Here is a 26,052-nt window from a genome sequence, read left to right on the forward strand (position 1 = left end):
GTCTAAAGCTCACTAAGGGAGGAACCCAGCCAGGGACCTGAGCAAACAGACAAAACCTCAGACATCCAGAGAGGAAGAGGCTGTTAGCCACGTAGAGGCAGAAAGTAATGGCAGGGGCTTGCTTTGGCTGCTAAGACTATCAGCTTGATGCTCTCCTGGACCACAGGACAACTGGTTTTAGATTCACGACTTCCTTCGCCCAGACCAACTGCTGATGTGTCAGTTTCAGGAGAAACTCTCCTTTTATAGAGTTTACATCGATGGGGGCACAAGTGGGAACCTCAAGAGGAAAAGAAAGTAAAATGCTGAGTGTGCAGCCAGGTCTGATCCAGAGGAGCTTCCTAAGTGGCTTATGCTTGCATGTACAGATAGCTCTTCATTAGCTCTTCATCCTTCTGAATGCAAGGCAGGACGGGCAGGCTCTGTCTAGCTGGTCCAGAGGACGTTGCCACAAGTTCAGGGGCTTTCAGAAGCCCTGTGCCCATCCATTGACTCTGATGCTCACGTGGTGAACCCCCTTCACTACAAGTGACCGTAAAGAGCATTTCCCTGACCTCACACTGCAAATGCTGTCATCTGAGAAACTGGTTCTGGCCAAGGAGTTATGTTGTTGAATTTTTAACTTGGCATAAAAATTAGATCTTCCCAATTCATTTCGTTACAATAATAATTTTATTATTATTATTGTTGTTATTATTATTATTATTATTATTATTATTGTTATTGAGGGGACAGGGTCTGTACAGTCTAAATTGACCTTGAGTTAAAAACCCCTGCCTCCACTCCCTGAGTGCTGTGATTACAAGCAGACACCACTGTATCTGGTTCTGGTCCACAATTATTTCCTTTCCCGCTGACTGTCGGTCTGAGTTCCTAACCAAGGGTCATGACCAATACAGAAGACACGGTACGCAGATGTATCTGTCAGGAAAAGACCAGCTGCTGTGACAAAACCCTCCACCTCACCACCAGAGAAATCTGCCCTGCATACCGCCCATCCAAGGTGAGGGTTTGGATGAGCACAGTAGGTCCAGATGTCTACCACCCCCAACTGCAAGAGGTTGAATAACACGGCTATTACCACGGAGAGCATTTGTCTATCCACCAGGTCCTGGGGCCTGGGTAGTGCAGCTCCCTCAGGGTCCCAGGATGCACCGTTCCGTGTCCACGTGTAGCCCTTCTGCCATCAACAAGGTGGGACTTTGCTCTGGCATTGGACAGAGGAGACTTCAGCTCCAATCTCTGCCGGGCGTTGGTGGAGCACACCTTTAATCCCAGCACTTGGGAAGCAGAAGCAGGCAGACCTCTGTGAATTCAAGGCCAGCCTGGTCTACAAAGCGAGTTCCAGGAGGGCCAGGACTACACAGAGAAACCCTGTCTTGGAAAAAAGGAAAGAAAAATCGTGCAATATGAAGCTGGCTGTCGTGCCACATGCCTGTGATCTCAGCACTAAGTGGAGATGCATGAGATCATACTTCACACACACACACACACACACACACACACACACACACACACCTGGAAATACATTCCTCCACGCTCCTTCCCGTGGGTGCCTCAGTTCCCTCATCTGTAGTCTAGATCTACTTTCCACTGGATGGAGTCGGGAAGCCTAGCAGAGCTCTAAGCACTACTGCTTATAACGATATAGTGTGACTGCCATTAGAACCTAAGTCTGGATTTTTTTCCCCCATACCTTGAAACAGCAGATCCCCCGATGTGACCCCGGCTGACCTGGAACTCATTATATAGACCGCGATAGCCTTGAACTCAGGTCCACCTGCCTCCACCTCCCCTGTGGTGAGACTGCAGGTGTGCACTGCTGCCACACCCAGCGTTCTGTGGTCCTAAGGGCAGAGCCAGGGCCTCGTGCCCACTAGGCAAGCGCTCTACCAACTGAGCTATTTCTCCAACCCGGCTCTGCGATTTTTAATGAAAGAAAATAATCCAAGAAAGGAGCATTGGGGGTAGACTGGGGGGAAATAAACATAGTAACTCAACAAACATTTTTTTTTCTGACAATTATCTTGGATCTGAAAAAAAAAAAAAAAAAAGTCAAAAATAAATAACTCGTGACCTAATGGTGCCTCGGAAGGGCAGAGTCAGAGACCTTCAGAGGTGTAAAGCAGCCCAGATCTTCAGTTTGAAGGACTTCTGAGGTCGCTAATATCTGCAGGCAAGATCAACGGCTGTTCTTTGTTCCCTCTCCCGGGTTTTTAAGTTGAACCTTGCTAGTAAACATTCCTTCCCAGGCACCTGCACTCCCTCTGTCAAGCCAAGAGTATCCTAACACCATCTCAGCTATCCTCCTTCAACCAGCTGACCACGGTCCTCCCTGAGCCCACCCTGCATGTGCCCTGCCCCTTGCTCAGTGCAGCAGCCCACCCTCAAGCCTAGTCTCCTCCCCATCACTCTGGTTGTCAAAGGTCATTTCTAGCCCAAGCCCCACAGGAGTTCCTTTTTGTCAAATAGCCTGCCTTTCTCAATTATCCCATTTTTGCCAAAAGTCTACCACAGGGGCATATAGTAAGATAGCTCTGTCATGGGCTGGAGAGATGGATGGCTCAGTGGTTTAGCGCACTGCTTGCTCTTCCAGAGGTCCTGAGATCAATTCCCAGCAACCCCATAGTGGTTCACAACCATCTATACTGGGATCTGATGCCCTCTTCTGGCATGCAGATGTACATGCAGATAGAACACTCATACACATAAAATAAATAAATCTCAAGAGAGAGAGTGCTCTGTCCTTAACTCATAAAGAGTGATGCTGGCACATGAAGGCAGCCTCCATGCATAGAGACTATAAGCTGATCCATTTCCAAACTCAGGTCAGGTATTAAAGAAAGGGTTGGTAGAGCTCTGGGCTGTTCGTCTGTCTCCCAAAGCTGCCAGGCTAGGGCCTTCTCTGGAACAAAACCTCTAGACAGAACATTCCAGCTGCATTTTCTTGGAATAAAATAGGCCCTGTCTATTCAAATAAATCAACAAACCCTTTCGAGGTGGCCCATTACCTGGAATGCAAGGTGTGTATGCTACCTTGGATAGAGACGGGAGAAGACACTCAATGAGATGCGCAGAACATATCTAAACTGCATGTGCCCCAGCTTGGTTCTGAAAGAAACACAAGGAGCTGGAGAGATGGCTCAACAGTTAAGAGCACTAACTGCTTTTGTGGGGACCAAGGTTTGGCTCCCAGCACCCAAAGGGTGCCTCTCAACCATCTGTAACTCCTGTTCCAGGGGATCCAACACCTCCCCTAACCTCCTCAGTCTCTTGCACACATGTGGTGCATATGCGTATACTCAGGAACATACACAAAATAAAATAATAATTTTAAAAGAAACAAGCGGAAAAAGAACGTTGCAGAATATTAACATTCTGTTTTCACAGTCCATGTTTCTGTCCATTGTGTAGGTTGTGTTGTAACAAACTGACCCAATCATCTCCCAGATGCCATCTTGATATTTGATCACTGCAGCTCGAATGATACTTTTTAAAGTGTAAGAAACTTCCAGAAAAAGTTGTGACACCTTGAGAGCTGGGGTTGGTAGATGCTGGTAACTTTGAAGTCAGGGGCAGTGGATGGGGGTTTCCTATCATTCAGTTCCTCATTCTGTCCTTTGCAATTGTTTAAAGTTAATATATTTTTAGCAATTCCTTACACATACATATATTTTGTTCATGTTTTCCAACTAGGTTCCCTTCTACTTTCATTCATGTCTGTGTGTCTGTCCCATTGAGTTTAACTGAGGTTGCTGAATACACAATGTTGTAAGTTTTATTTTATGCATTAAAGAAAGATTTGTTTATTTATTATTAATAACAGCATTCTGCCTGCATGTGTGCCTGTGTACCAGAAGAGGGCACCAGATCTCACTATAGATGGTTATGAGCCACTGTGTGGTTGCTGGGAATTGACCTCAGGACCTCTGGAAGAACAGTCAGTGCTCTTAACCTCTAACCATCTCCCCAGCCCCCTAAGTTGTATTTTAAACAGCTCTGGAGGTGCACTGATTAATCTATTTCCTTTTGCATTAAGGTTTGTCTTTGCAGAACAAAGTCGCCGCAGTGGTTATGGAGCGAAGGCCAACCCTGGAAGAAAGCTGGTTCCAAAGGATCATGTGATGCTGAACTTTCTCTTTAGGGGATTTTTATCTCTCAAGATCAAGTGTGAAATAATTTCAATAACCCTCATTTCAGGCAAAGGAAATACATGGCATTTCCTCCCCGTGGGAGTCTTTAAGGGTACTCACAGCTCATCTACAACAAATGGCTTAGGGAACAGCGGGTCCTGCCCGCCATGGGAATGCAGACAGAGCTATCTTCTTAAGGACCCTTTGTAACTCAACACACAATCGAAGTTGTGACCTTCATCCTAGAGAAAGTTGCAAACCGATCCACTTCCAATAAAATTTCTCAGCATATCCTGAATACCTTCCCAGAGGGTCGACTTCAGCTAAGAACAAGCAAAAAGCACAGGGCCAAGAAACTATGCCCTAACATAATACAGCACCGCCACCTACAGGCCAAATGCTTAGGCATCAGACATGACAAAACTAGCCCCCACCTTCATAGCAAAGCCTGGGTGTGAGGCAGTTTACTCTTTTCCTCAGCGTGAGCATGTTGAAAAAAAGCTAGTCAAATAAGCTCATTACCTACAAGGACTGGTATAGAACTAGCCAGCCAAGAGACCAGCTGGCTTCAGGCAAGATACTTGGGAAATGGTATTTACCAGATGGAGTACAATGGTGGAGAGCAACCACTGTTAGTTACCCTCAACCTCACCCCAGCACTGAAAGTAAAAGCCAAATAAATCCCAGTCCTACTGAAACGTTTCGGTGCAGCCTTGTGTGTTGTTCACGCCCCGCTTGACAGGCATTTCCTAAACAGGCCTGTGAAACATTCGCCAAGGTAAGCAGGCTTCTTTACTGCAGGTCTCCAGTCCTTCCGTATCTGTTAAAAAGTTCATCTCCCACAAGCTATGACAGGATGCATGCTTCCAGATTGAATGTAGAACCCCTTTTCTGCCTTACACATACGAACAAACCTCCCTCCTAAGCCAGCAAGGTCAAGGGTTAGTCTAAGGACTGCAAACAAACTGAATTCCAACTCCAGCACTTCCGTTTGCCTTCTCTGTGCCTCAGCTGTGCCATCTGTTCAACGGGAACAGGGCAGCTATCCCGCATTATGAGGACTGCAATATAAACCACCTAAGACAACTGGTAGTAGTTGCTTCTCCCTCGTGTCCGTGGGTGTCTCATTAGTCTGGTAAGGCAGTTCAGAGAAGCGTTTTATTAAGGCAAAGACACTGCTTTAATCCCAGCACTTGGGAGGCACAGGTAAACAGATGTCTGTGAGTTCAAGAGCAACATGGCCTAAGCAAAACAAGGAAAGGACAAAAAGAGAATCTTACCAAGATCTATGACTCTCAGTGCTTTCTCCAATAAGGTTTGAGGCAGATGCCATCTTTTGAACCAAGGTTCTCTGTACAAGCAGAGAGTTGAAGTACAAATCAACAAAAGTCACAAATGATGCTGATATATACATACACATATATGTGTGCCCTTTTGTTTTGTTTCTTTCAAGACAAGGTTTCTCTGCATAGCCTTGGATGTCCTGGAACTCAGTTTGTAGACCAGACTGGCCTTGAACTCACAGCAATCCACCTGTCTCTGCCTCTGAGGGCTGGGATCAAGGAGAGGCCACTGCACCCGGCTAACATACCTTATACATATTTATAATTTATAATCTGTGTGCATCTGTGTGTGTACAAAATACCTACATAAAGTTTACAATCTGTATGACCATATATATCATTTACATCTTTGGGTTCCTATGATTGTGGGGCACAGAAAGCGCGGTGCTTTGAGAACTAGCTAAAAGGCTCATGGCAGAGGAAGTTTAAGGGCCTGGAAAGCCCCCAGCTCTGAGGTACTGAAGACAAACTCCCACTCGGGCACACATATTTTGGGTAAACCTCCTTCATGAATACTTTCCTTTCCACATCCATTTCTTTTTCTCTTTTTCTTTTTCCAAGACAGGGTTTCTCTGTGTAGCCCTGGCTGTTCTGGACTCACTTTGTAGACCAGGCTGGCCTCGAACTCACCAAGATCCACCTGCCTCTCGAGTGCTGGGATCACCACAGCCTGGCTTACTTTTTTTCCTTTCTTAATCATCCCAGCACTTATGATTTCGTCAGGGTAGAAAAAAGTAACTTATTGAGGGCCTGTGTAAGGTGTTTTAGTTTTTTAAGACAGGGTCTTACTCTAACTCAGGCTGGCCAAAACCATGCACTATTCTATGTACTATTTGCTTCAAACTCTCTCTGGAGTTTTAAGTTAAGCTTGTGTTTTTTGCTGTTTGGTTGTTTTAAGAAAAAAGTCCTCTCACAATTGGGGGAGGGGTAAGCTCTTGGCTAAGTGGCCCTCCTGCAATGTCCCTGAGTAGCTAGGACCACAGGTGTGTGTCACAACAGCTGTGCTATGCAAATCTTGACGCGGCACCCCCAAGCTTGGGTCTGAGGAAGGAGGCAAATGAGTACAGGTGCCAGGCTGGAGCGCATGCTCTGCTCTGCCACATCCCACATCCACGATGCTCGAGCACAGCTCTACAGCTGCTGCTCGGCCTGAGGAAGCACATCCCCTCGGCTTGCGGTTTAAGGTACATAGCGTGCTCCCTGTAACTCTCAGCAAGGCTCTTTACCCATCCTGACATGGTTCCCTCACGTAAAAACTTAGTTAAGAGAGCTTTTCCAGGCAGCTTCTGTCATCTCTACTTCGGAGTTTCAAAACTTCACTTCTAAAGTAGTTCAATTTTGAAATTAAGCATTCTTCAAAGAATACTTCCTTCTGGGTAAGTTAATGAATTATTTCTTCAGTCAGCTTAGACTCGACCTAACGTAAACACTGAAATCCAAAGGTCAATACTGAGTACCTAGGAAACTTAGTTCTTTTACATTTATTGTGTGCTAGGGGGTAGGAGCACACATGAGCTAGTGTATATGTGACAGTCAAAAGACAACTACATGAGTCTGTTCTTTCCTTCTACCATGTAGATCCTGGGGACTGAACTCAGGCTTGGTGGTAAGCACTTTTACCAACTAAGCCCTCTCACCCACCATGCCTACTCCTCTCTACCTTACAGTCTCCTCACTCCCCTGCTTGGATGCACTGTGCAAGTCATGCCAGGCTCTGGACATTCCCCACCACCAGTGAGGTCTGGTGATCTAAAACCCCAAATCCAAACACGCTCTCACCTGAGCCTACCCATCCTGCTCCACAGCAGAAACAAGCCATGAAAATGGCATCAAGGCAAAAGCAGAAGTGCTGAACGGAAGGAAGGGTTGACTGTACACAGCAGCAGAGGACGTGAGCCGACAGAACCACCCGTCTGACCACAGCACAGAAAACTGATTTTGGAGTAAATACATTTATTGATACCCATTTTACATATACTTCAATGAAATAATCTATAAATATAAAAGCATTTTTCCTTTGGATATCACCATGGTCCATGTAAATACTCAACAGTCAGTCATCTGCAGGAAGCACTTCAAGTCTCACTGCTAGGTTACAGACCTGAGTACATGTCACTCAACAGCGGCACTGATGCACTAAAGTGGCCCAGTGGCTTTGGAATGTGACTACTGGGCATGTGCAGTAAAGAAAATGTCTAAGTCTAAATCAACGGGAAGGGTATCAGCCATGAACAAGAGAAACAATTATGAATTCATATCCCAGGCAAAGGAAAGACCACAGCTGGCACTTGGTGCCAGAAGACCACAGACAGTATGTAAAGTAGCACACGCTGCACCACCGCACGCTTCCTCCAACCCACAGTGGACAGTCCACCAGAACCTTTGGGTCACCTGTGGTCAAAAACAATTCTTAAAGAGCCTACATAGCATAGAATAAAAGGCATGGCATCAAGATTAAAGAAAAGTGAGCTAAGTACAGTGACATAATGAGTTTGTCCCCTCACTGTGAGGGACTGTGGGGAAGCCTTTCTGTCTTAAATTCCCTTTGTTACATTGTGCATGATCATGATCAAATGAGGAGAGCGCATCCATCTGCTACCCAAACCACAGGTGTGGAAAATATCTTCAGTTTCGAAGTTTTTTCCTCAACACATCCAGGGAACTGATGCAGCCTGGCTCTCCCTGATGTCACACAGAAACTTCCTCTTTTCTTCAGGACAAACACAGAAACATCCTTTGCTGAGTCTTCTGAGTCAGCAAGCTAATGCACTTCCAAGGACTTAGAGGTACAGTGAGATCTGAGCTCTGAGAGGCAGTGTTAGAACGTAAGCAAAGCAAGGTCTTTAGACACTACTCAAGTGAAAGCCTAAGGGAAGCATATAAAACTCAGTTTTCCTACTGTTTTAGGCTGGAATTGACAGCAACATTCACTGGTAAAGATGGAAAACTGGTATCCTCTCCAGGTCCAAAATATTCCATCTATTTAAAGTAGGACTCAAAAGAGGAGAAAGACACACTGATCTCTGAGGTCTCTAAAACTCTTTTGTGCTGTACTTTAAAGAGATAGTAGCTTCATCAGTTGAACACAGTCGGCTGAAGGGCTTTCAGCAACGAGAAGTTCCACCGCTGTCTCCAGACTCCCACAGGCAGCAGCTCGCGTGTCCTGTAGCACATGGCACCTGACCCTGGAGTGAGGAGTGAACCGGCACTGAGCCTCCACCGCTGAGATTCAGACTAGATGGCATTCCGAGGCGTGCCATTGTGTGCCAATGCTTTCAAGCTTGGGGCACTGGTCTGGTGACTGCAGCTTCTGTGAGAAGTCACACCCACCTCAAACACCTCATGGATAGCTTTTCGGAAACAGTGGAAGTTGTAGTCTATCAAACCTGAGAGAGAGAAAGAAAAAAGAACCTGTCTACTTAATGTCAACTGTGAAGCTCCTCCCCACTATCTGAAATTCTCCACACTGCAATCATGATAAAGCAAGAACCCAGCAGCTAACACTTTTCCTCTAGGACAGGAGTGGACAGGAGGGCTGGTAATCAAACAAATCAAATGGGGAAATGAACATGTTAATAAAACCTGAAATCAGGGCAGCATTCTTTCTACTGCCAAACTGCCCTGTAGAGCAGCTAGTGAGGTCTGCAGGAAGGAGGCAGGCAGCACTGGTGTAAGCTCTGCAGTGCTCCCGCAGCCTGGCCCATCTTAGAGAGGGGACACTTCCTCTCTATCTGTTTTAGGAACTGAACATCCACTGGAGACTTTGGGTGAACAGAAGTTCCTCTTGTGACAGAGAGAGCAGATTGTCATTGTCCCCCTTCACCTTTATATGTAGAACCCCAATTCTGAGAGAGCAGCTGATACTGAGCTTTAAAAAGTCTACTTCCCAGCCTCCCCTGGCCTGGATACAAGCACTTGGCTTGAAATTATGAAATGCCCAAACTGGATAGCAAGCTCTCCAATCCTAAGAACCATCTATACCCACTGGCATAACAAGACCGCCCCTCCTGTACTTGTCCACATCAAACACCAAAAAGCACTGTGTGGCCTAATCATCATGTGACCGTTCAGTAATTTATAACAGAATTGATAAGTCTTTGAACACTTATTGACAGCATTAAGAGCTGATGTAATGTGTCAAAAGTAGCAACATCAGGTCCACACTTTCAAGCATATGCTAGCTGGGGCAGAAAGCCAAAACTCACACACACACACACACACACACACACACACACACAAACAATCTGCCAACTAACTAGAAATTGGAAAGAAAGGAGAGCTAAATGCAGGCAGGGCAAAGTTGGCAATGAAAACTTCAGGGATGAAGCGGCACTTTGAGTATACTAGCTGGATTTCAGTAAGTTCTTGTATTTTTGTATATGTGTACACATACACACAGAAAAATTAAATGTTACTAAATTATAAAATAAAAAACAAGTTACTGAAGAAAACTGAATGTCCACAAATAGTTACTTTGCTATAAAAATACCTGTCTTAATTATCAATTAAATCTGTAAAAATGAGATGGTTACCATTTCACACCTACAGACTGAGAATCAAGCATTATCAAGGAGACAACAGGATGAGAACATTCACAGTGCTATGAGGGGTGAAACAGGGAAAGCCACTTGGGAGAGTCCTTTGTTAATGCATCTATTCTATACCCCATTCTTGCATACACACGCTAGATACAGGTGACACACATGCAAAGCAAATCTGTTCATGGGCATTGGCTTCAGCTTGGGGCTTGTTGCTGTTACTATTTGTTCATTTTTTGAAGCAGTCTCTCACGCAGCCCAGTCTGGCCTCAAATCCATTAAGTAGCCAAGGATGACCTTAAACTCCTGATCCTGCCTCCACGTCCCAAGTGCTGGGGTTATAGGTCTGTAACACTACACTCAGTTATGTGGTGCTGGGTTATGAACCCAGAGCCTCCTGCACGCCATACAGGCACTCTAACATAGAGCCACATCTCCAGCCCATTTTGTTTTGTTTGAGATGGCAACTTGTATTGGGTCAATTTAATACAAGGTGGGTCATCTGGAAAGGACTCTATCAAGAAAATGCACCACAGAACTGGCCTGTAGACAAGTATGTAGAGTACTTTCTTGATTGATGGTTACTATGGGGAAGGCCCAGCCTTTGTAGGTGGTGCCAACCCTGGGATGGTAGGTGGTCCTAGGTTCTATAAGAAAGGGGGCTGACCAAGCCATAGAGAACAAGCCAGTAAGCAGCACCCTTCCATGGCCTCTGCATGAGCTCGTGCTGCCAGGATCATGCCCTGTTTGAGTTCCCACCCTCAGGGAGCTGCACTCAGTGATGGGTGGACTGTGGCAGGAACTGCAAGCCGAAACCCTTTCCTCTCCAAGGGTTGGAAAGGGTATGGTCCTGGTATCTGGTCACAGCAACAGAAACCCTAAGACACCTAGACAGCGTCAAACATATAACATCCTCCTGCCTCTGCCTTTCAAGTGTTGGAACTAAAGATACAAGACATTATACACAGCTTATTCATAGGTATTTGTCACAAAATTAGTTATATCTTTGAAATAATCTGAATGTCCAGCAACAAAAACAAAGTTCAGTATACAACCCATATGCAGCAGTGGAAAAAAAATCTCAAAAATAACCCTGAACAAGGAGAAACGTGCATGTTGCAAAAACTAACTTCAATTCAGCATCACCTGCACATTATTTATGGGTAGACATGAAGCCAAAGACTAAATTATGCATTGGAAAAATACATAGCACAAAAAAATATGTATACCAGGAGAAATATACACAAGACTGCAGTTGTATGTCATGTCAACTCTTTTCTTAACTATGTGTCTATGTGGGCGTATGTACCTCAGGGCAGTGCCCACAGAGGCCAGGAGGCATTAGATCCTGGAGCGACAGTTACAGGTGGTTGTGAGTCACCCCACAGGGCTGCTATGATCATCTGGAAGAGCAGGGAGTGATCTTAACCACTCATCTACCTCTCCAGACTTCACACTGGCTCTTATGGTCAAAAATAAACACACATGTTTTATTTAATAGGAAAAAATATTATATATGAAATATTTCTTTTAAGGCTCAGGTGAAAGAATGGGATTTTTTTTATCTGTGTCTGAACATGTGAGTGTGTGAATGTGAGCATGAGTGCAGGTGTATACTTGCCATAGTCTATGTGTGACCAGGGACAGCTTTGAGTGTGTATTCTCTGCTGCTTTGACTTCTACCTGGAGACAAGACCTCTTGTTGACTGCTGCATATGGCAAGACACAGCACGCAGCAGAGATCTTCAAATATAAATCGCCCAGCGCAGCAGTGATAGTACAGTACTCTGCTGCAGGCTATTGTAGGAACACAGGTATGCAGGGATGTGGGCTCCGGCTGCAGCCATTACAGAAAGAAATGGAAAAAACCCACGAGGAATGTGTTTCAGGAATATATAGTAAGAGTTAATAAAAATTCAACGTGAGCAACGCAGAGGAATGAAAAGAGAACATGAAATCCCATCTATGGACCAATATACAAAGGCATCTTAAAAACAGCAATTACCAAAACTGGTTGGTGGTGGCACATGCCTTTGATCCTAGCACTTGGAAGGCAGAGGCAGGCAGATTGCTATGAGTTCATGCCTGGTCCACAAAGTGAGTCCAGGACAGTCAAGACTATACACAGAGAAACCCTGTTCTGAAAAAAAACAAAACACCAATTACCTTTGATGGCAAGACATCAAAGTTTAAACGTAAGAAAAAGGGTATAACTTGTGACAAAAGCAGGGAAGGAAAGAGTCAGAGGTGAAAAGATTAGAGAAGAATGGTCATCATTAAGAATGATGATTGTCCACAATGGCCAGAACACCAGGCAAATACTGAAGCAAAGATACCTCACCAATAATCTCTAAATACGGTACTAGAACATGCACTCCTGAGATATTTGCAGGTGTAAATTTTTCAGTCACAAACTAATTAACCCAAGCCTTAAACTACAGCTGGAGAGAGCTAGCTTCATGGGCAAAAGCACTTTTTTGTTTTTGGTTTTTTTGAGACAGGATTTTTCTGTATAGCCTTGGCTGTCCTGGAACTCACTCTGTAGACCAGGCTGGCCTCAACTGAAGAGATCTGCCTGCCTCTGCCTTCTGAGCACTAGGCTACCACTGCCTGCCCAGCTCAAAAGCATTCCCACGTAAGCCTAACAACCAAAATTCAATCCTTGGAACCCACAGTAGGAGAGAACAAAATCCCAAGCCATGAACTGGAGGAGCTGATGTAAAGAGTAAAACAGCAAGCAGAAAGACTAGACTCTAAAGAACATGAGATTAGAAAAAAAAAAAAAAAAAACTAGCCAGAAGGAAATAGGAGACAAAAAAATATACAGGGTGATCTAGAGAAGAATGTTGTGATCAAGGAATGACTGACAGTCACATGATCCAGAAGACTAAAGAGCCTACAGAATGAGAAAGGCTCTTGCAGCCAAGGCAATAGCTATAGACTGGCTCAGACCAAAAACAAACTAAATGCAAGAAGAGCCAACAAAAATATAAGGAGGAAAGGGGAAGGAGATTTTAAAAAATGATTTAAAAGCACACGATTAAAAGGAAAGAGAATGTCTAAGCTACATATAGACAGAAGATACAGATGTATTTAAGTTGGCTTATAAGACAGCCGTTAGTATTATGGTACAGTGGTGTTTTCAAGAACCTAAGAAATCATCACAAAAATGTAACATAAGAACAGCATTTTAAGCTGAATACAGTGGCACATGCCTGTAATCCCAGTACTCAGGGAGGCAGAGGCAGGCAGATCTCTATGAGTTCAAGGCCAAACTTGAAGTTCTGGCCTCCCCTGGCACTTCAGCCTGATCTAAAAAGTGAATACAGGGACAGTCAAGGCTACACAGAGAAACCCTGCCTAAAAAACAAAACAACAACAACAATCAATCAAAAAACAAACAAAAAACCCCAGCATGTTAGCTAGGTGTGGTGGCCCACAGCTTTAATCCCAGCATCCAGGAGGCAGACAGATTTCTATGAGGTCTACACAGCAAGTACTACATGAAAGAGACCCTGTCTCAAAACCAAACCAAACCAACAACAAAAGAACAGCTCTTTAGGCTAGAGACATGGCTCAGTGATTAAAAGTTCTGGCTGCTTTTCTAGAGGGTCATGATTTGATTTTCAGCACCTACATGGTGGCTCATAATTGTCTATAACTCCAGTTCCAGGGCATCTGACATCTTCTTCTGGCTTTTGTGGGCATTGCAAATAAGTGGCACACAGACATACATGCAAGAAAAAAAAATTTATACACATAAAATAATATTAAGAGAAAGAAAGAAAGAGGAAGGAAGAAGGAAAGGAAGGAAGGAAGGAAGGAAGGAAGGAAGGAAGGAAGGAAGGAAGGAAGGCAGGCAGGCAGGCAGGCAGGCAGGCAGGCAGGCAGGCAGGAAGGAAGGAAGGAAGGAAGGAAGGAAGGAAGGAAGGAAGGAAGGAAGGAGAAAGAGAGAGAGAGAGAGAAAGAGAGAAAGAAAGAAAGAAAGAAAGAAAGAAAGAAAGAAAGAAAGAAAGAAAGAAAGAAAGAAAGAAAGAAAGGAAGAAGGAAAGAAAGAAAGAAAGAAATTAAAGAGTGTTTGCTGCTTTTGCAGAGGACCCAGGTTTGGTTGCCAGCACCCAATGGTGGGTCAAAACCAACTATAGTTCTAGTGCTCCAGAGAATCCAATACTTTCTTCTGGTCTCCTCAGGCTCCTATACCCATGTGGTATACACACATACACTCAGACACACATATAAAATAGTAAGTAAGTCTCCTTTTTTTGTTTGTTTTTGTTTTCCAAAACAGGGTTTCTCTGTGTAGTCCCAGCTGTCCTGGAACTCTGTAGACCAGGCTAGCCTCAAAGTCACAGAAGTGCCTCTACTTCTCAAATGCTGGGATTAGAGGCAAAGGCATGTGTCATCATTGCCCATTTTTTTGTTTGTTTGTTTAAATGATGAGTCACAATGCTCTATAACTACAATTCCAGGGGATCCAATGCCTTCTTCTGGCCTCCCCTGGCACTTCATGCATATGGTACACAGACATACATTCAGTCCCATACATGTACAGATACACGCACATACAGACACACAGAGTAAAAAAATAAAAAAGGAATGAAATTTAAACCATGAATAATAAATGCAAGCAGCTTTAAAAAAAAAATCTTCATTACCTTTTCGTTCAAAGCTCTCTTCCCTAAGAATGCAAACCAGTGCCAAAAATTTAGTGACTTCCTTTAAATAAAGGACAGTTGTATTATTCAGCTTGATAATGGCCATCGATTCTTTGTCATAAGCACTTCCACTTCCATCTTCTTTTAATCTATTTAAAAGAAAGCACCACTTGTTACAAGTTTCCCAGCTAGGCATTTTTTACAGGAGCAAACCCTCCCACCTGATCCCACATGTCTTTTGAGAACAGTACTACCTGAAGTACCCTGGGACAGTCATCACTTAGAGGTAAAATTCGCAAACACACTCTAGAGCTTCAATAGCAATGCTCTGCATGTCCCTCCATCACTACTGCAATAAAGCGTTTGGAGACAAAGGTGACAATGATGTAGCTGTAAACCACTGACATTCCCAACGCCATGTTGGCCAGGCCACTCACAGCCCTGACTGTGCTCTGAAGCTCAGCTGAGGGCCTTCTCTCCCCACTTCTCTCAAGCTACATGACCACCAACTCAGTGAACCACTGCAGGATATATTACACATGCCAAACCAATCATACCTTTTCGCAGACATCTTTTATTGTTTCCTTACTAAAAATATATCAATAAATAAAAATCAAGGAAATTCATAGTCTACATATCAGTCTCAGGCAGAGAGAGGTAGGAATTATGTTAAAAAAAACAACAACTTAAACTTTTAAACAGAGTTTGAGGGCTGGCGAGGTAGCTTGTCAGGTAAGGGAGTATGTAGCCAAGTATGACAACTGGAGTTTAATCCACAAGTGGAAACACACAAATGACCTGCAAGTTGTTCTCTGACCTCACATGTGGTACACAACATGCATGCACCTGCATGGAACTGAAGGGCTGCCAAAACTGCCTCTTTGGTAGAGGTGTTTGGGGGCTGAGAAGATGGCCCTCACAGCACTTACTGTTCTTATAGAGGACCAAGGTTTTGTTCCCAGTGCATATTTATCAGACAGCTCAGAACCCTGTCCTCCACTTTCAGCAATGTGCTAATAAGCTTACTGGCCATCAAGGGCTTCTTATACATGATGCACATAAAGTCACATAGGCACATAGACACATACTCATAATACACAGTATAAAGCTTAAAAGAAGTATTAGCCTTCCAAAGGAGGGTGAAAGGCACCAGCACTCAAGAGTCTGAGAGAAGAGAACTGAGAATTCAGGGAGAAAGAGCAATTCCAAAACACTGTTTTAAGAAAAAGTGAAGGAAGCATACTAAAAAGTAAATGCTACCATCAAGAATCTGGCAAGAAACAATGTTTCCCTGTTTTCTCTTGTCTTTTCATGAAGGAGAGCTTATTTTTTTTAAACTGCTCTAAATCTTACAGCTCAGCTTTTCATACATTGATCTCCACAACGCAGAGAAGAATTGTTACTATTCCCTATTTAACTATTTTAACTTGGGCAGGGAGGGGCATAGGGCGGTTAGGGAAAGCAAAACATAGTTATCTACATACAAGTAAGAAAACTATGCCCATAAAGTTGTAAAACTCTAACTTATAAAAAGTAAAAAGATGTCTGGCAAGGTCTGGGCTCAAACTTAGGGTTTTAATTCAATCCCAAGCAGTTTCCAGTGTCACAGCAGTAAGGAAGTGTGAGCAATATGCTTTACAAGTATTAAAAAAATCCTGCTTCCTCCTGATGGAAAAGGAAATGCAAGTGCTCTGCACTGTCAGCTGATAGCCAGAGGTCAAGGAGAGCCTATTCCGTGCCACTTGGGAAGTGAGAGCAGGCACCAGCTGACAAGCAACACAGACATACATGGACGTCAGTGACTGGACGTCTCCTTTTTTTCAAGTGCTGAGCCACATGACATCAAGTCAGACCCAACCATGAGAACACTATGTCACACAAGCTTGTGAACTGAGTTCAATCCCCAGAACCCACATAAAGATGAAAGAAGACAAGTAAAAGAGTTGTCCTTTGATTTCCATATATATGCCATGGTGCGCACCACCCTAAACACACACATCAAACACACACGCACACATGTGTACACGCACACGTGTGTACACACGTGCACGTGCATGCACACACACAAGCAATCTTTTTAATTAAAAAAAATTAAAGGCACATTCTTGGCTAGGGACACAGCTCTGTAAGCACTTACTTGCTTGGCAAATGCAAGGCTATAAGGGGCAGAAAGAATAAGAGAAACATCTAGATAGCTATTTATGCCTGGAGATTAAACAGATTTTGATGGTTAATAAAGCTAAGAATAAAATATACTAATGACCTTAAAAAGTAGATTCAAAACTTAAAGGCTTTTTGTTTGTTTATTTTTGTTTTGGGTCAAAACTCTATGAAGATTTTTAAGCAACTTGAATTGGGGATGCAGCTGGCTTCTATCCCCAGTACCACATAAAACCAGGTGTGGTAATAGACACCTGTAATCCTAGCCCTTGGTAGGTGGAGACAGGAGGATTAGTCTCAGCACTCAAGAGGGAAAGGTATGAGTTCAAGGCCAGCATGATGTACATAGCCAAGTTCTAGGCCAGTCAAGACTACATAATGAAACCAAATCAAAACAAAAACCAAAAGTCCCCCATTCCATGAAACCTGAGTTTAACATAGGCAGGGGCATTTATTTATTCAGACTAATTTTAGTGTGCTTTATTTATTGTTGTTTGGTTAGATGGGACTGGCCTTCAACTTCTGATTCTCCCAAGCATTGAAATTCTACAGATAAGCAACCTCACTTGGCTGTTCTGACCATCTTGGGGACAGTTTGAGACAGTGTCTCATTCTGTAGCCCTGGCTAGCCTGGAATTCACTATGTAGACTAGGATGGCCTCAAGCTCAGAGACCTGTCTGCCTCTCTGCCTCTGTCTCCACACCTGGTCCCCAGATCATTTTAAATAAATTAATTTTGTTGGATTTGTTTGTTTGTTTGCTTGTTTAAACCTTGCCAAGACCCAGGAGAGAAAAGATAGTACAAACTCTCCCCCAGTACAGAGACTTTCCAATTGTTCTCTGCAATCCTCACTGAAGGTCCAGCTTACAAAGACATCATGTTCTAAGGTGACACACATGTTCTAAACAATCTCACTGCAGGCTGGTGAGATGGCTCAGTGGGTAAGGGTGCTTGCCACCCACCCTGACAACCTGAGTAATCACCCAGACCCACATAAGTGGAAAGAATCAACTCCCAAGAGCTGTCTCTCTGACCACAACACAGCTGGCATAACATGCACACCTACACACTTATACTCACATACACAGTAAGTAAATAAATGTAATTTTTTTTTAAAATCTCATTTTACTGATTGGCCTGCTCTTTGATCACCTCCCCCTGGGGGGGAGCAGCCTTACCAGGCCATAGTAGAGGACAATGCAGCCACTTTTGATGTGAACTGATAGACTAAGATCAGAAAGGAGAGGAGAACCTCTCCTATCAGTGGACTTGGGGAGTGGCATGCATGCAGAGGGAAGAGGGAGGGTGAGATTGGGAGGGGAGGAGGGAGGGGCTTATGGGGGGATGCAGAATGAATAAAGTGTAATTGATGAAAAATTAAAAAAATAAAATAAAATAAAATAAAATTTAAAAAAAAAATCTCATTTTATTCAGTATAAGCCAGAGGTAGGAATTAGGTAAGTTTTCCACCTATCTGGGATCTGGCAGAAATGTGTAAGCACTTACCCATATATACAAGACACATCAATTACAACATCAATCATGTCACAGCAAAGTTCGTAAGACTGCATATCCACAGGGGAGCTGTCTGTTGCAATGTAGATTTTGCTGACAACATCAAAGAGAAAAGCTTTTTCAATACCTGAATTCTTGGAAAAACAAAATTGGGTAAGTGTTCAGTTTCTCTTAAGAATCACAATATACAATTTTCCAAAGACCTTAAATTACTGAAAAACAACCTTAATTTTAAAAGTAATTTTTCCATTTTTAAAAAAATGGTTCTGGGATACTGAATGAAAGGTTCAATAAATGAATTTCTACCACTGAATTTCACCCCAACCCTTCGTATCTTTTAAGTATACTTAAATATCAAAAATAAATAACGCTTGGTTGGGAGGCTTTAGCACGACAGGGTCTTCCTGGGTAGGAATCTCAGGCTGCCCTGAGCGCTCAGTCCCCATCTCCGCCTCTTGTGTGATGGGATTACGGTGTACAGCACCACACCCAGCAAGAACACATTACTTGTGTGTGTATGAAGTGCTAAGAACTGATTCTATGGCATTTCACGTGCCACATCCCAACCTTCAGGAAGATGCACAGGGAAGTATGGGGAACTTTACCTAAAACAAACACACACAATCAGAACATAACAACTCCAACTATATGTTAGTATTTATCTTACATGTTGAGTCACTGATCTTCAAGTCTCTTTTTTTGGAGAAGTAAATGCAAACACTTTAACAACAGCAGAATTGGAAATTAAATTAAAGGAAATAATCTACTTACTGATATAAAGATATTTAATAGGTTTTCCAAAGTTGGCAGTTGTGGAATGAGTTTCTGTACCACCTTACTGAAGGCTTCAAATATTGAGTGGTCATAGATGCTAGTCAAATAAAAGCTGAAAAATACAATACAGGATGGTTATTTCATAAAATAAGTCCAGTAACTACTGTCATAATGTCTTAAGTTAAGTTTCAAGTTTCTTAACATCCAAATGTACCCTGTCTGCTACCCACATCATTTCTGACAGACCATTCCCCAACAGGGTTGTGCTTTTGCTACATTACACAGAGGGCAACTGAGGGAACACCCAGAAAGGCTCTTCAAGAGAGAAACATGAAGGGTGACATTAGCCTTTGCAAGCCACCCTTTAAAAGTTACTTCCCAAGCACAAAACTGAATCAAAATTCTAGGTAACGACATGGTCATTTAATTTCATTCATTCATTCATTTTTTTTTAGACAGGGTAGCACAGAGCCCAGGCTGGCCTCTAACTCACCATATAGTTGAGAATGACCCTAAATTTCTAATCCTCAAGTTTCCACCTCCCTGAGTAAAGCCGGAATTACAGATTTTTGTCGCCATACTCAGCAGAATAATGTATTATTTAATAAATAATACAATTCACATTTCTAAAATGTCACCTCAAAAAGTTCTTTCCTGACAGCCATGGTGGTGTAAGCCTATAATCCCAGCACCTGGGAGGAGGCAGGTGGATCTCTGTGAGCTTGAGGCCAGCCTGATCTGTATAGCAGAGCTCCAGGGTTATATAGTAACACCATATTATTTCCTCTCCCACCTCTCGAGAAAGTTCTTTCCTGACTAGCCTACACAAGTAGTAAACTTATACTTGCTATCCTTGTGCTATGATTTGCTCTCCACAGCACTGGTAAGTACTTAAAACTCCACCACACATTTCCTGTGAGCATGTCCTTCTCAATCTAAGTTCGTAAGGATCTGCTGAGTTAAAAAACTAGTCTGCGGCCACAACACCCTAAAACCACAACCACCTCTGGTGCTTAGGATTAGGTAATTAGCCTAAGGAGGATGGAGACATATAAAAGAGTTAGCCTCTAAATGGATCAGAGCAAGAAATCAAATGTAGATTTAACTAAACACAAATTTGAGGGAGGGGCCCTTAAACACTGAACAAGCCCACCTGCTTTTTCTTTTGAGGTCATTTTTCATCATTTAATTGTATCCACGATGTATGTATGTACGAATATGGCTGTGTGTTTGTGTGTGCACTCTCTCTCTGTTTTCCAAGACAGGGTTTCTTTGTGTAACAACAGCCCTGGCTGTCCTGGAACTCCCTTTGTAGACCAGGCTGGACTTGAACTCAGAGATCCGCCTGCTTCTGCTTCCCCAAGTGCTAGAATTACAGGCATGCACATTATTTCCATGATGTATTTTATGTACATGTTACCACATCAGAAATGAGGATATGTGTTTATACTTTACAGACAATTTCAAGAAAATTTCAAGAAACTGAATTAAGAACCTAATCAAGAAGGAGTTCTACTCTAGATGTGAGGGTACCATAGCAGGGAAGGCCACGTGACTCCTGACACTAGCAAGGAAGAAAGATTTCAGTGTTTCCTTTAGGCAAAAACTTCAGCAAGGTTAGGGTCCTCAGAACCTGTGTGAACTGGAGATAGACAGGTAGAACCCACAGGGCTCAGAGCATGTTCATAAGCTAAGTTACTACAAAGGGAAAAGCAAATTGTACCTCATCCATCAAACTGCTGGTACTAAAGAAGTTTGGGATGTGCTGGGGGTAGCACAAGGGTAGAATGCTTGCAGAGTCCTGGGTTCAATCCTCAATGCACATAAATAGTAAATACTTGATAGAAAATTATACTGAGGTTAACAGGCTAGGTTTACAGCCCTTCTGAGTACAAGGGAAACCATAAAACGTCCTGGAGCACTCAACAACTGACAGTAGAGAGAATTAGAATGTTTCCTCAACAGTACATGGGAGCAGGTTGAAAATTTATGGAAAAAAAATTAACAGATCCTTAGGATTGATAGATTTATGGATGGTACTTTCACCCTTACAAACATTTATTTTGTTTTTTCATGACAGAATCTAAGTAGCCTTGGTTGGCTGACTTAAACTTTGCAATGATCCTCCTGCCTCTGCTTCCCAAGTGCTGGGATTCCAAAGGTACAACACCATATACAACTCTGATAAAGACTCAACTTTCTCAACTTTATTAAGCATGAATTACCTGTGTTTTAAAATATTAATCCTAGAAGGTCAATGAGATTGCCCCTATGTTTTCTAGAAACTACTTGAAAGACTCTACAGCCTAAGGCCCTGGGAACCTTGGGGCTAGGACAACCCACTTGAGTATAGAAGGAAGTTTTTGTAACAGGCCAGGGGTAAAGAAATTACACTTGTATCTCTTCTCTGCTTCCCCTTTAAGCTGTTTTTATGATTAAGTGGACATGCTCTTATGGACTTGTAAATACTTATTTCTTCCTATTATCACAAGATATATAACATTCCTCAGACACTTTTAGAACAGAAATACATAAAATACATAACTATTAATCCAAATTAGCATGTGTTCTTTAAGGTAAGTTCTTGACACTTAACTGTAAACCAGCAGTCCTTCCAACTCGACAGCAACACTATATAAATACAGAAGACAGATCTATCTAACTTCAGAGCTTCTAAGAGTAAACTTTTTTCAAAGCTAAGAAACACTAGAGTCAGTCCAGACTTGAACATGTTCACCTTTAAAAGCCTCTTCCTATGTGAGACTCTGAAAAGACTAAAACTCAACTTTCACAAAAAAAAGTGAAAGACACATTTCTTACACAAAGCCAATAGGGGTTAAAAAGTGAAGAAACCAAGAGGGGAGAAGTCCGAAAGCAGACTCATTGCCATGAGGAAACAGCCTGACTCCAGTCCCTTGAGATGAATTTGCAAAAGCGCCAATGGAAACACTTCACATGACTTCACTCATCAGGAAAATGAAAAAAGGGGAAAAGTAACTTCTCAGTAACACAAAGCTTACAAAACAGCTTAGAATTCAACGAAGAAGAAATCAAAATTATTACAGGATTGGGACAGAGCACACCAATCACAGAAGTCTGGTTTTGCAGTGACAGAGATGGGAATACATTTATAAGCTCTCATATCAAACAGCGTGTTGTTACCTAAGATGGAGCTTTTCCAGCCCAGCATCTGCAAGGTCATCATTGGCCCTTTGATGAATGTCCCTCTGTGTTTCTATTTTGTGATCATCAGACAGACCATCAACTTTGTGAATAAAAACCTCAAAATTCATGTCTGGGTTAACTTTGTAGGCTTTAGAAACAGTAATGTGAAGTCGTGTTAAAGCCTCCATGTAGTCATCCTGAAAGTCAGAACAAAATGTTTTTAACAAAAAAAAACTTATAAAACATAAGTAACAAGAAAGCCTCAAACCACCTCTTTCCCCAACCACAGAAAGCAGTTATCCTAATTACTCATAAATATTCAGATGTGCTGACATATAACTAGTAAATAGCTCTTCAGTTTAACAGAAAATCAAATACCAAGTCAATGCCTGAATTTCAAATATTACTATAAAGAAAAGAAAGTCAAGATGCACACTTCTTTCCATTGGAACGGTTAAAATAACCCCAGCGGGGCCACTGATCCGGTGTGTGGCTCCAAGCATGTTGCTTACATCCTGACCTCAAGTCAAGCGCTGTAAACAGGAGTAACTGCCCCACCACACTGTGCAGAGACTCAGATCCTGTGTGAGAAAGTGCACACTACTGTGAGCCGGCACCACTCACAGAGCTTTCCTAATGCTCTGACTTACAAAGGACAGGCTGAAAGGTAGGGGATACAGTCCCACCTGACTGTCTGCCACACATCTTACTAGATTAAATTCAACCTAAGCAAATCAGGAAAAGTGTAAGTATTCATTTCTCATGTTTTTCCTGATATTGTGGCCACTGATAGGACACTTCAATGGTTGGGGTCCCCACTGCAATAGATAATAAAGTACAGCAGTATCTACTATTAATCAGTAAGAGTAGGAAGCCAATGGTCACTGCTCATTAACTGGGACTGGATGTGAATGACGTCTCCCGAGCACCCGAGCCTGGACTGTACAACGACAGGTGCCTCTGCAGTTGCCCGTCTTATATGGTCAGGGGAGCATTTGGAAAGAGAGAAGCATATGACAAAGGAGACAAACAACTTTCCTGTTTCTAGATCTTTCCACCACCAGAGAAGAGTATACATCATCATGGCTAGCTACCTGGGCATCAATGACATATATCAATGCTCCTGTCCCCCTGAAGATCATTTCATAGTCAAAAGTTGGATCAAAGAAGTCCATCTGCCCAGGAAAATCCCAAATCTGGAAGTTCACAAAGGAGCTATTGGAAATGTCGTCTTTATAAATCTTGTTGGTACTTTCCAAAAAGAGAGTCTCATTGGGTGACATCTTATGAAACACCACCTGTTAAGAAAAACAGAAACAACTTCAAGACTATTTAACTACAGAATTTATATTTTAAAACCCATGGCACTAACATTAAATTTTTTACCTTGATACAAAATAAATAAATAAGGTAATAATTGGATGGTAAATCACTGGAACTATTCTTCTATTTCTCACAAAAGATATCAAGTTAACTTCCACTGGGTCCATTTTGAAGATGAATTTTTCTTTACTACTTTGACTGCATTACTTCTATTGCCACCATTTCTCTTGCCCAGGCTGTTTCCATGTGTTTGTTTGTTTGTTTGTTTGTTTGTTTTTTTATTCTCAGTGTCTGTAATTGTTTTTTTTTGGGGGGAGAGGGGGTGATAACGGGTATTAGCTATGTAGCCCAGACTAACCTCCAAATTCAATTTTCTTGTCTCTGCCTCCTCCAGTGCCACCTTGCCAGGCTCTATTGTGTTTTGTCAAAGATTTAAAACTTGTCAAAACTTGCTTTAAGATCATGAAACTATTCTAGATAAAGTTTAAGACTTTGTTTTCATTAAAAAATAACACAAATGCCTGCCTTAGCCTCTAAGGAACAATATTGAAAATAAAATTGATTGGATCCTGAGTAGGTAAAACTGTCCAGAGTGGGAAGCAGGAAAAAGCATGTGGGAAGAGGGAAGTGGCAGCTCCAGGAGAAAAGAAATGTTGAAGACACTGGTAAAGAATTGCTAATCATCACAGCAGTGAGCCAGAGATTAGTGTGGTCAGAGCACCTGTGCATAAAGCCCTGGCTTCACCCTCCAACCAAGTAAAACCAACATGGTGACCATCACACCAGTAAGCTCTGCACTGAGGCAGACTTAGAATCAGAAGTTCAAAGCCAAGTCTTGGATACATACGGAGTTCAAGGGAGGGATACCTGACAAAAACAAAAACCACAGCAGGGCTGGAGATGTAGTTTTAAAGCTTGCCTGATACAATCCTAACAAACAGCAAACTTGCCTTTCAGCGTTAATCTGGAAGAGAGAAAAGGTCCTCACAGGTTTTGCAGTGGGAGTTCTTACCTAGCAACACACAAGGCTCTGTGTTCAAGTGTAAGCACTTCCCACCCCTTCCCCCAAAGAGCCTAACTTTTGACACAGACTTGAGACAATAAATAAAACAGTAGTCTAGCAAATGCAGGGGAGGGGGGGCGTTACTTTTTTAAAACACCGCCTCTACAAAATACCAGAGAGATTTCTTTTTGGATGGACCTTTGCATCAGATTGGAAACAGAAAAAGTCCACGCATCTCTGACACCAGTTTTATTATAATGTTCTGTCTGTAATGGGAACGGCTGACAAAAGATGTCAACCCTGCCTGTATTTCCCTGTTCACTAAAAATAAAAGGCCTCAGGCATTCTATTCGTTCTTGACAGACACAAGGTGAAAAAAAAAATGCACTGATGTCAACCTGCAAAACACTTTGTCTCCAAAGAGCTTTGTGACCAGTTACAGGGGACTGTCACCTGTAACTGCAATTACAGGACAAGTACAAAATAAAGTAGGGGGAACCACCCCCGCCCGCCCCCCACCCAAAAAAGAAATGTTACAGAAGTCTCCAACAGACTGATAACAAAAGGTCTTTGCCACAGCTCTTTCTGGAACTGCTGCGTCCCGGAGCTTGGGAGGGATCCCCTGAAAACTCCAGTCACCTAAGTGAGACGCGGCAGGAGAGGACGCTCACCGAGTTCTCCACGTGAGAACCGGAGAGGACGGGTTGGTTTCGTCAGTGCCACCAGGGCTGCGACCAGGAGGGCGGAGATCTAGGGCGGTGCCCCGAACCTGCCTCCTCCCTCCAGCCAGCGTCGCCTCCTCGGCCCGCTCGGCCCTCGGCCGACCGAGTCGAACGCGGAGGCCCAGGTCGGGGACTCCAGGGAGGACCGCGCCCAGGCTCCGCGCTCGCAGGCGTGGACGGCGCGCTGGGACGCAGCGCCAGGCCGCCACCCTCTCGGGCCTCCCGGGCGGCCGCCGGAGCGAGACCGAGGGCTGGAGGCCCGGCGCGGGACGCTCACCTTCTGGATGGAGGACTTGCCGCTGCGCCGCAGCCCCATGAGCAGGATCCTTGGCTTGGAGCTGTCAGCGCCGCCCGGGCCGCACCCGCCGCCAGCCCCCGCGCCGCCGCCGCCACCCGCCGCCGCCTCCTCTTCCTCCTCCTCCACACCGTAGCCGAAGTCCTTGGGGAACGAGTCGGCTGCGCCGTAACTGCCGGCCAGGGGCGTCTCCTCCGCCCCGTACTGCAGGGACATGGTGCTGGACCGCCGCCGCCCGCGCCCTGACAGGCCAGGCCAGGCCAGGCCGCCGCCTCCCCAGGCCGCCGCTGTTGCCACCGCCCCCGGCAGCAGCCGCCGCTGGTCCGCCCCTAAGCCCGGCTCAGATTGGGCTGCCGCCGACTCCCGGCTCCTTATTGGCTGGCCTGGATGCCACTCCAGAGCAGCAGGGTAGGTGGTGTGCATCA

At 43.7% G+C, this 26,052-nt stretch overlaps 1 protein-coding gene across 1 annotated transcript; it reads right to left on the minus strand.

The window, feature by feature from the left end:
• Positions 1 to 7,412: 7,412 nt before the first annotated feature.
• Positions 7,413 to 25,843, minus strand: Rragc (Ras related GTP binding C). The gene is made up of 7 exons (XM_021626873.2): positions 25,610 to 25,843; positions 23,379 to 23,582; positions 22,282 to 22,481; positions 19,117 to 19,231; positions 18,337 to 18,479; positions 14,670 to 14,818; positions 7,413 to 8,862 (listed from the first exon to the last, which is right to left on the minus strand). Exons 1-7 carry the CDS (start codon positions 25,841 to 25,843, stop codon positions 8,711 to 8,713), a joined length of 1,197 nt encoding a protein of 398 aa, XP_021482548.2. The 3' UTR covers positions 7,413 to 8,710.
• Positions 25,844 to 26,052: the final 209 nt, after the last annotated feature.

This window comes from Meriones unguiculatus, chromosome 3 (assembly GCF_030254825.1).
Source record: "Meriones unguiculatus strain TT.TT164.6M chromosome 3, Bangor_MerUng_6.1, whole genome shotgun sequence".
Taxonomy (NCBI): Eukaryota; Metazoa; Chordata; class Mammalia; order Rodentia; family Muridae; genus Meriones; species Meriones unguiculatus.

What these genes read in the sequence shown, in the direction of transcription:
- Rragc (XM_021626873.2), bottom strand. Translation starts at nt 25,843, where the DNA reads ATGTCCCTGCAGTACGGGGCGGAGGAGACGCCCCTGGCCGGCAGTTAC. An exon ending in CTGGAAAAGCTCCATCTTAG is followed by an intron (nt 19,232 to 22,281) that starts GTAACAACACGC and finishes TGTATTTTTCAG; the next exon opens with CTTTTATTTGACTAGCATCT. An exon ending in TATTAAATATCTTTATATCA is followed by an intron (nt 18,480 to 19,116) that starts GTAAGTAGATTA and finishes TGTTTTTCCAAG; the next exon opens with AATTCAGGTATTGAAAAAGC.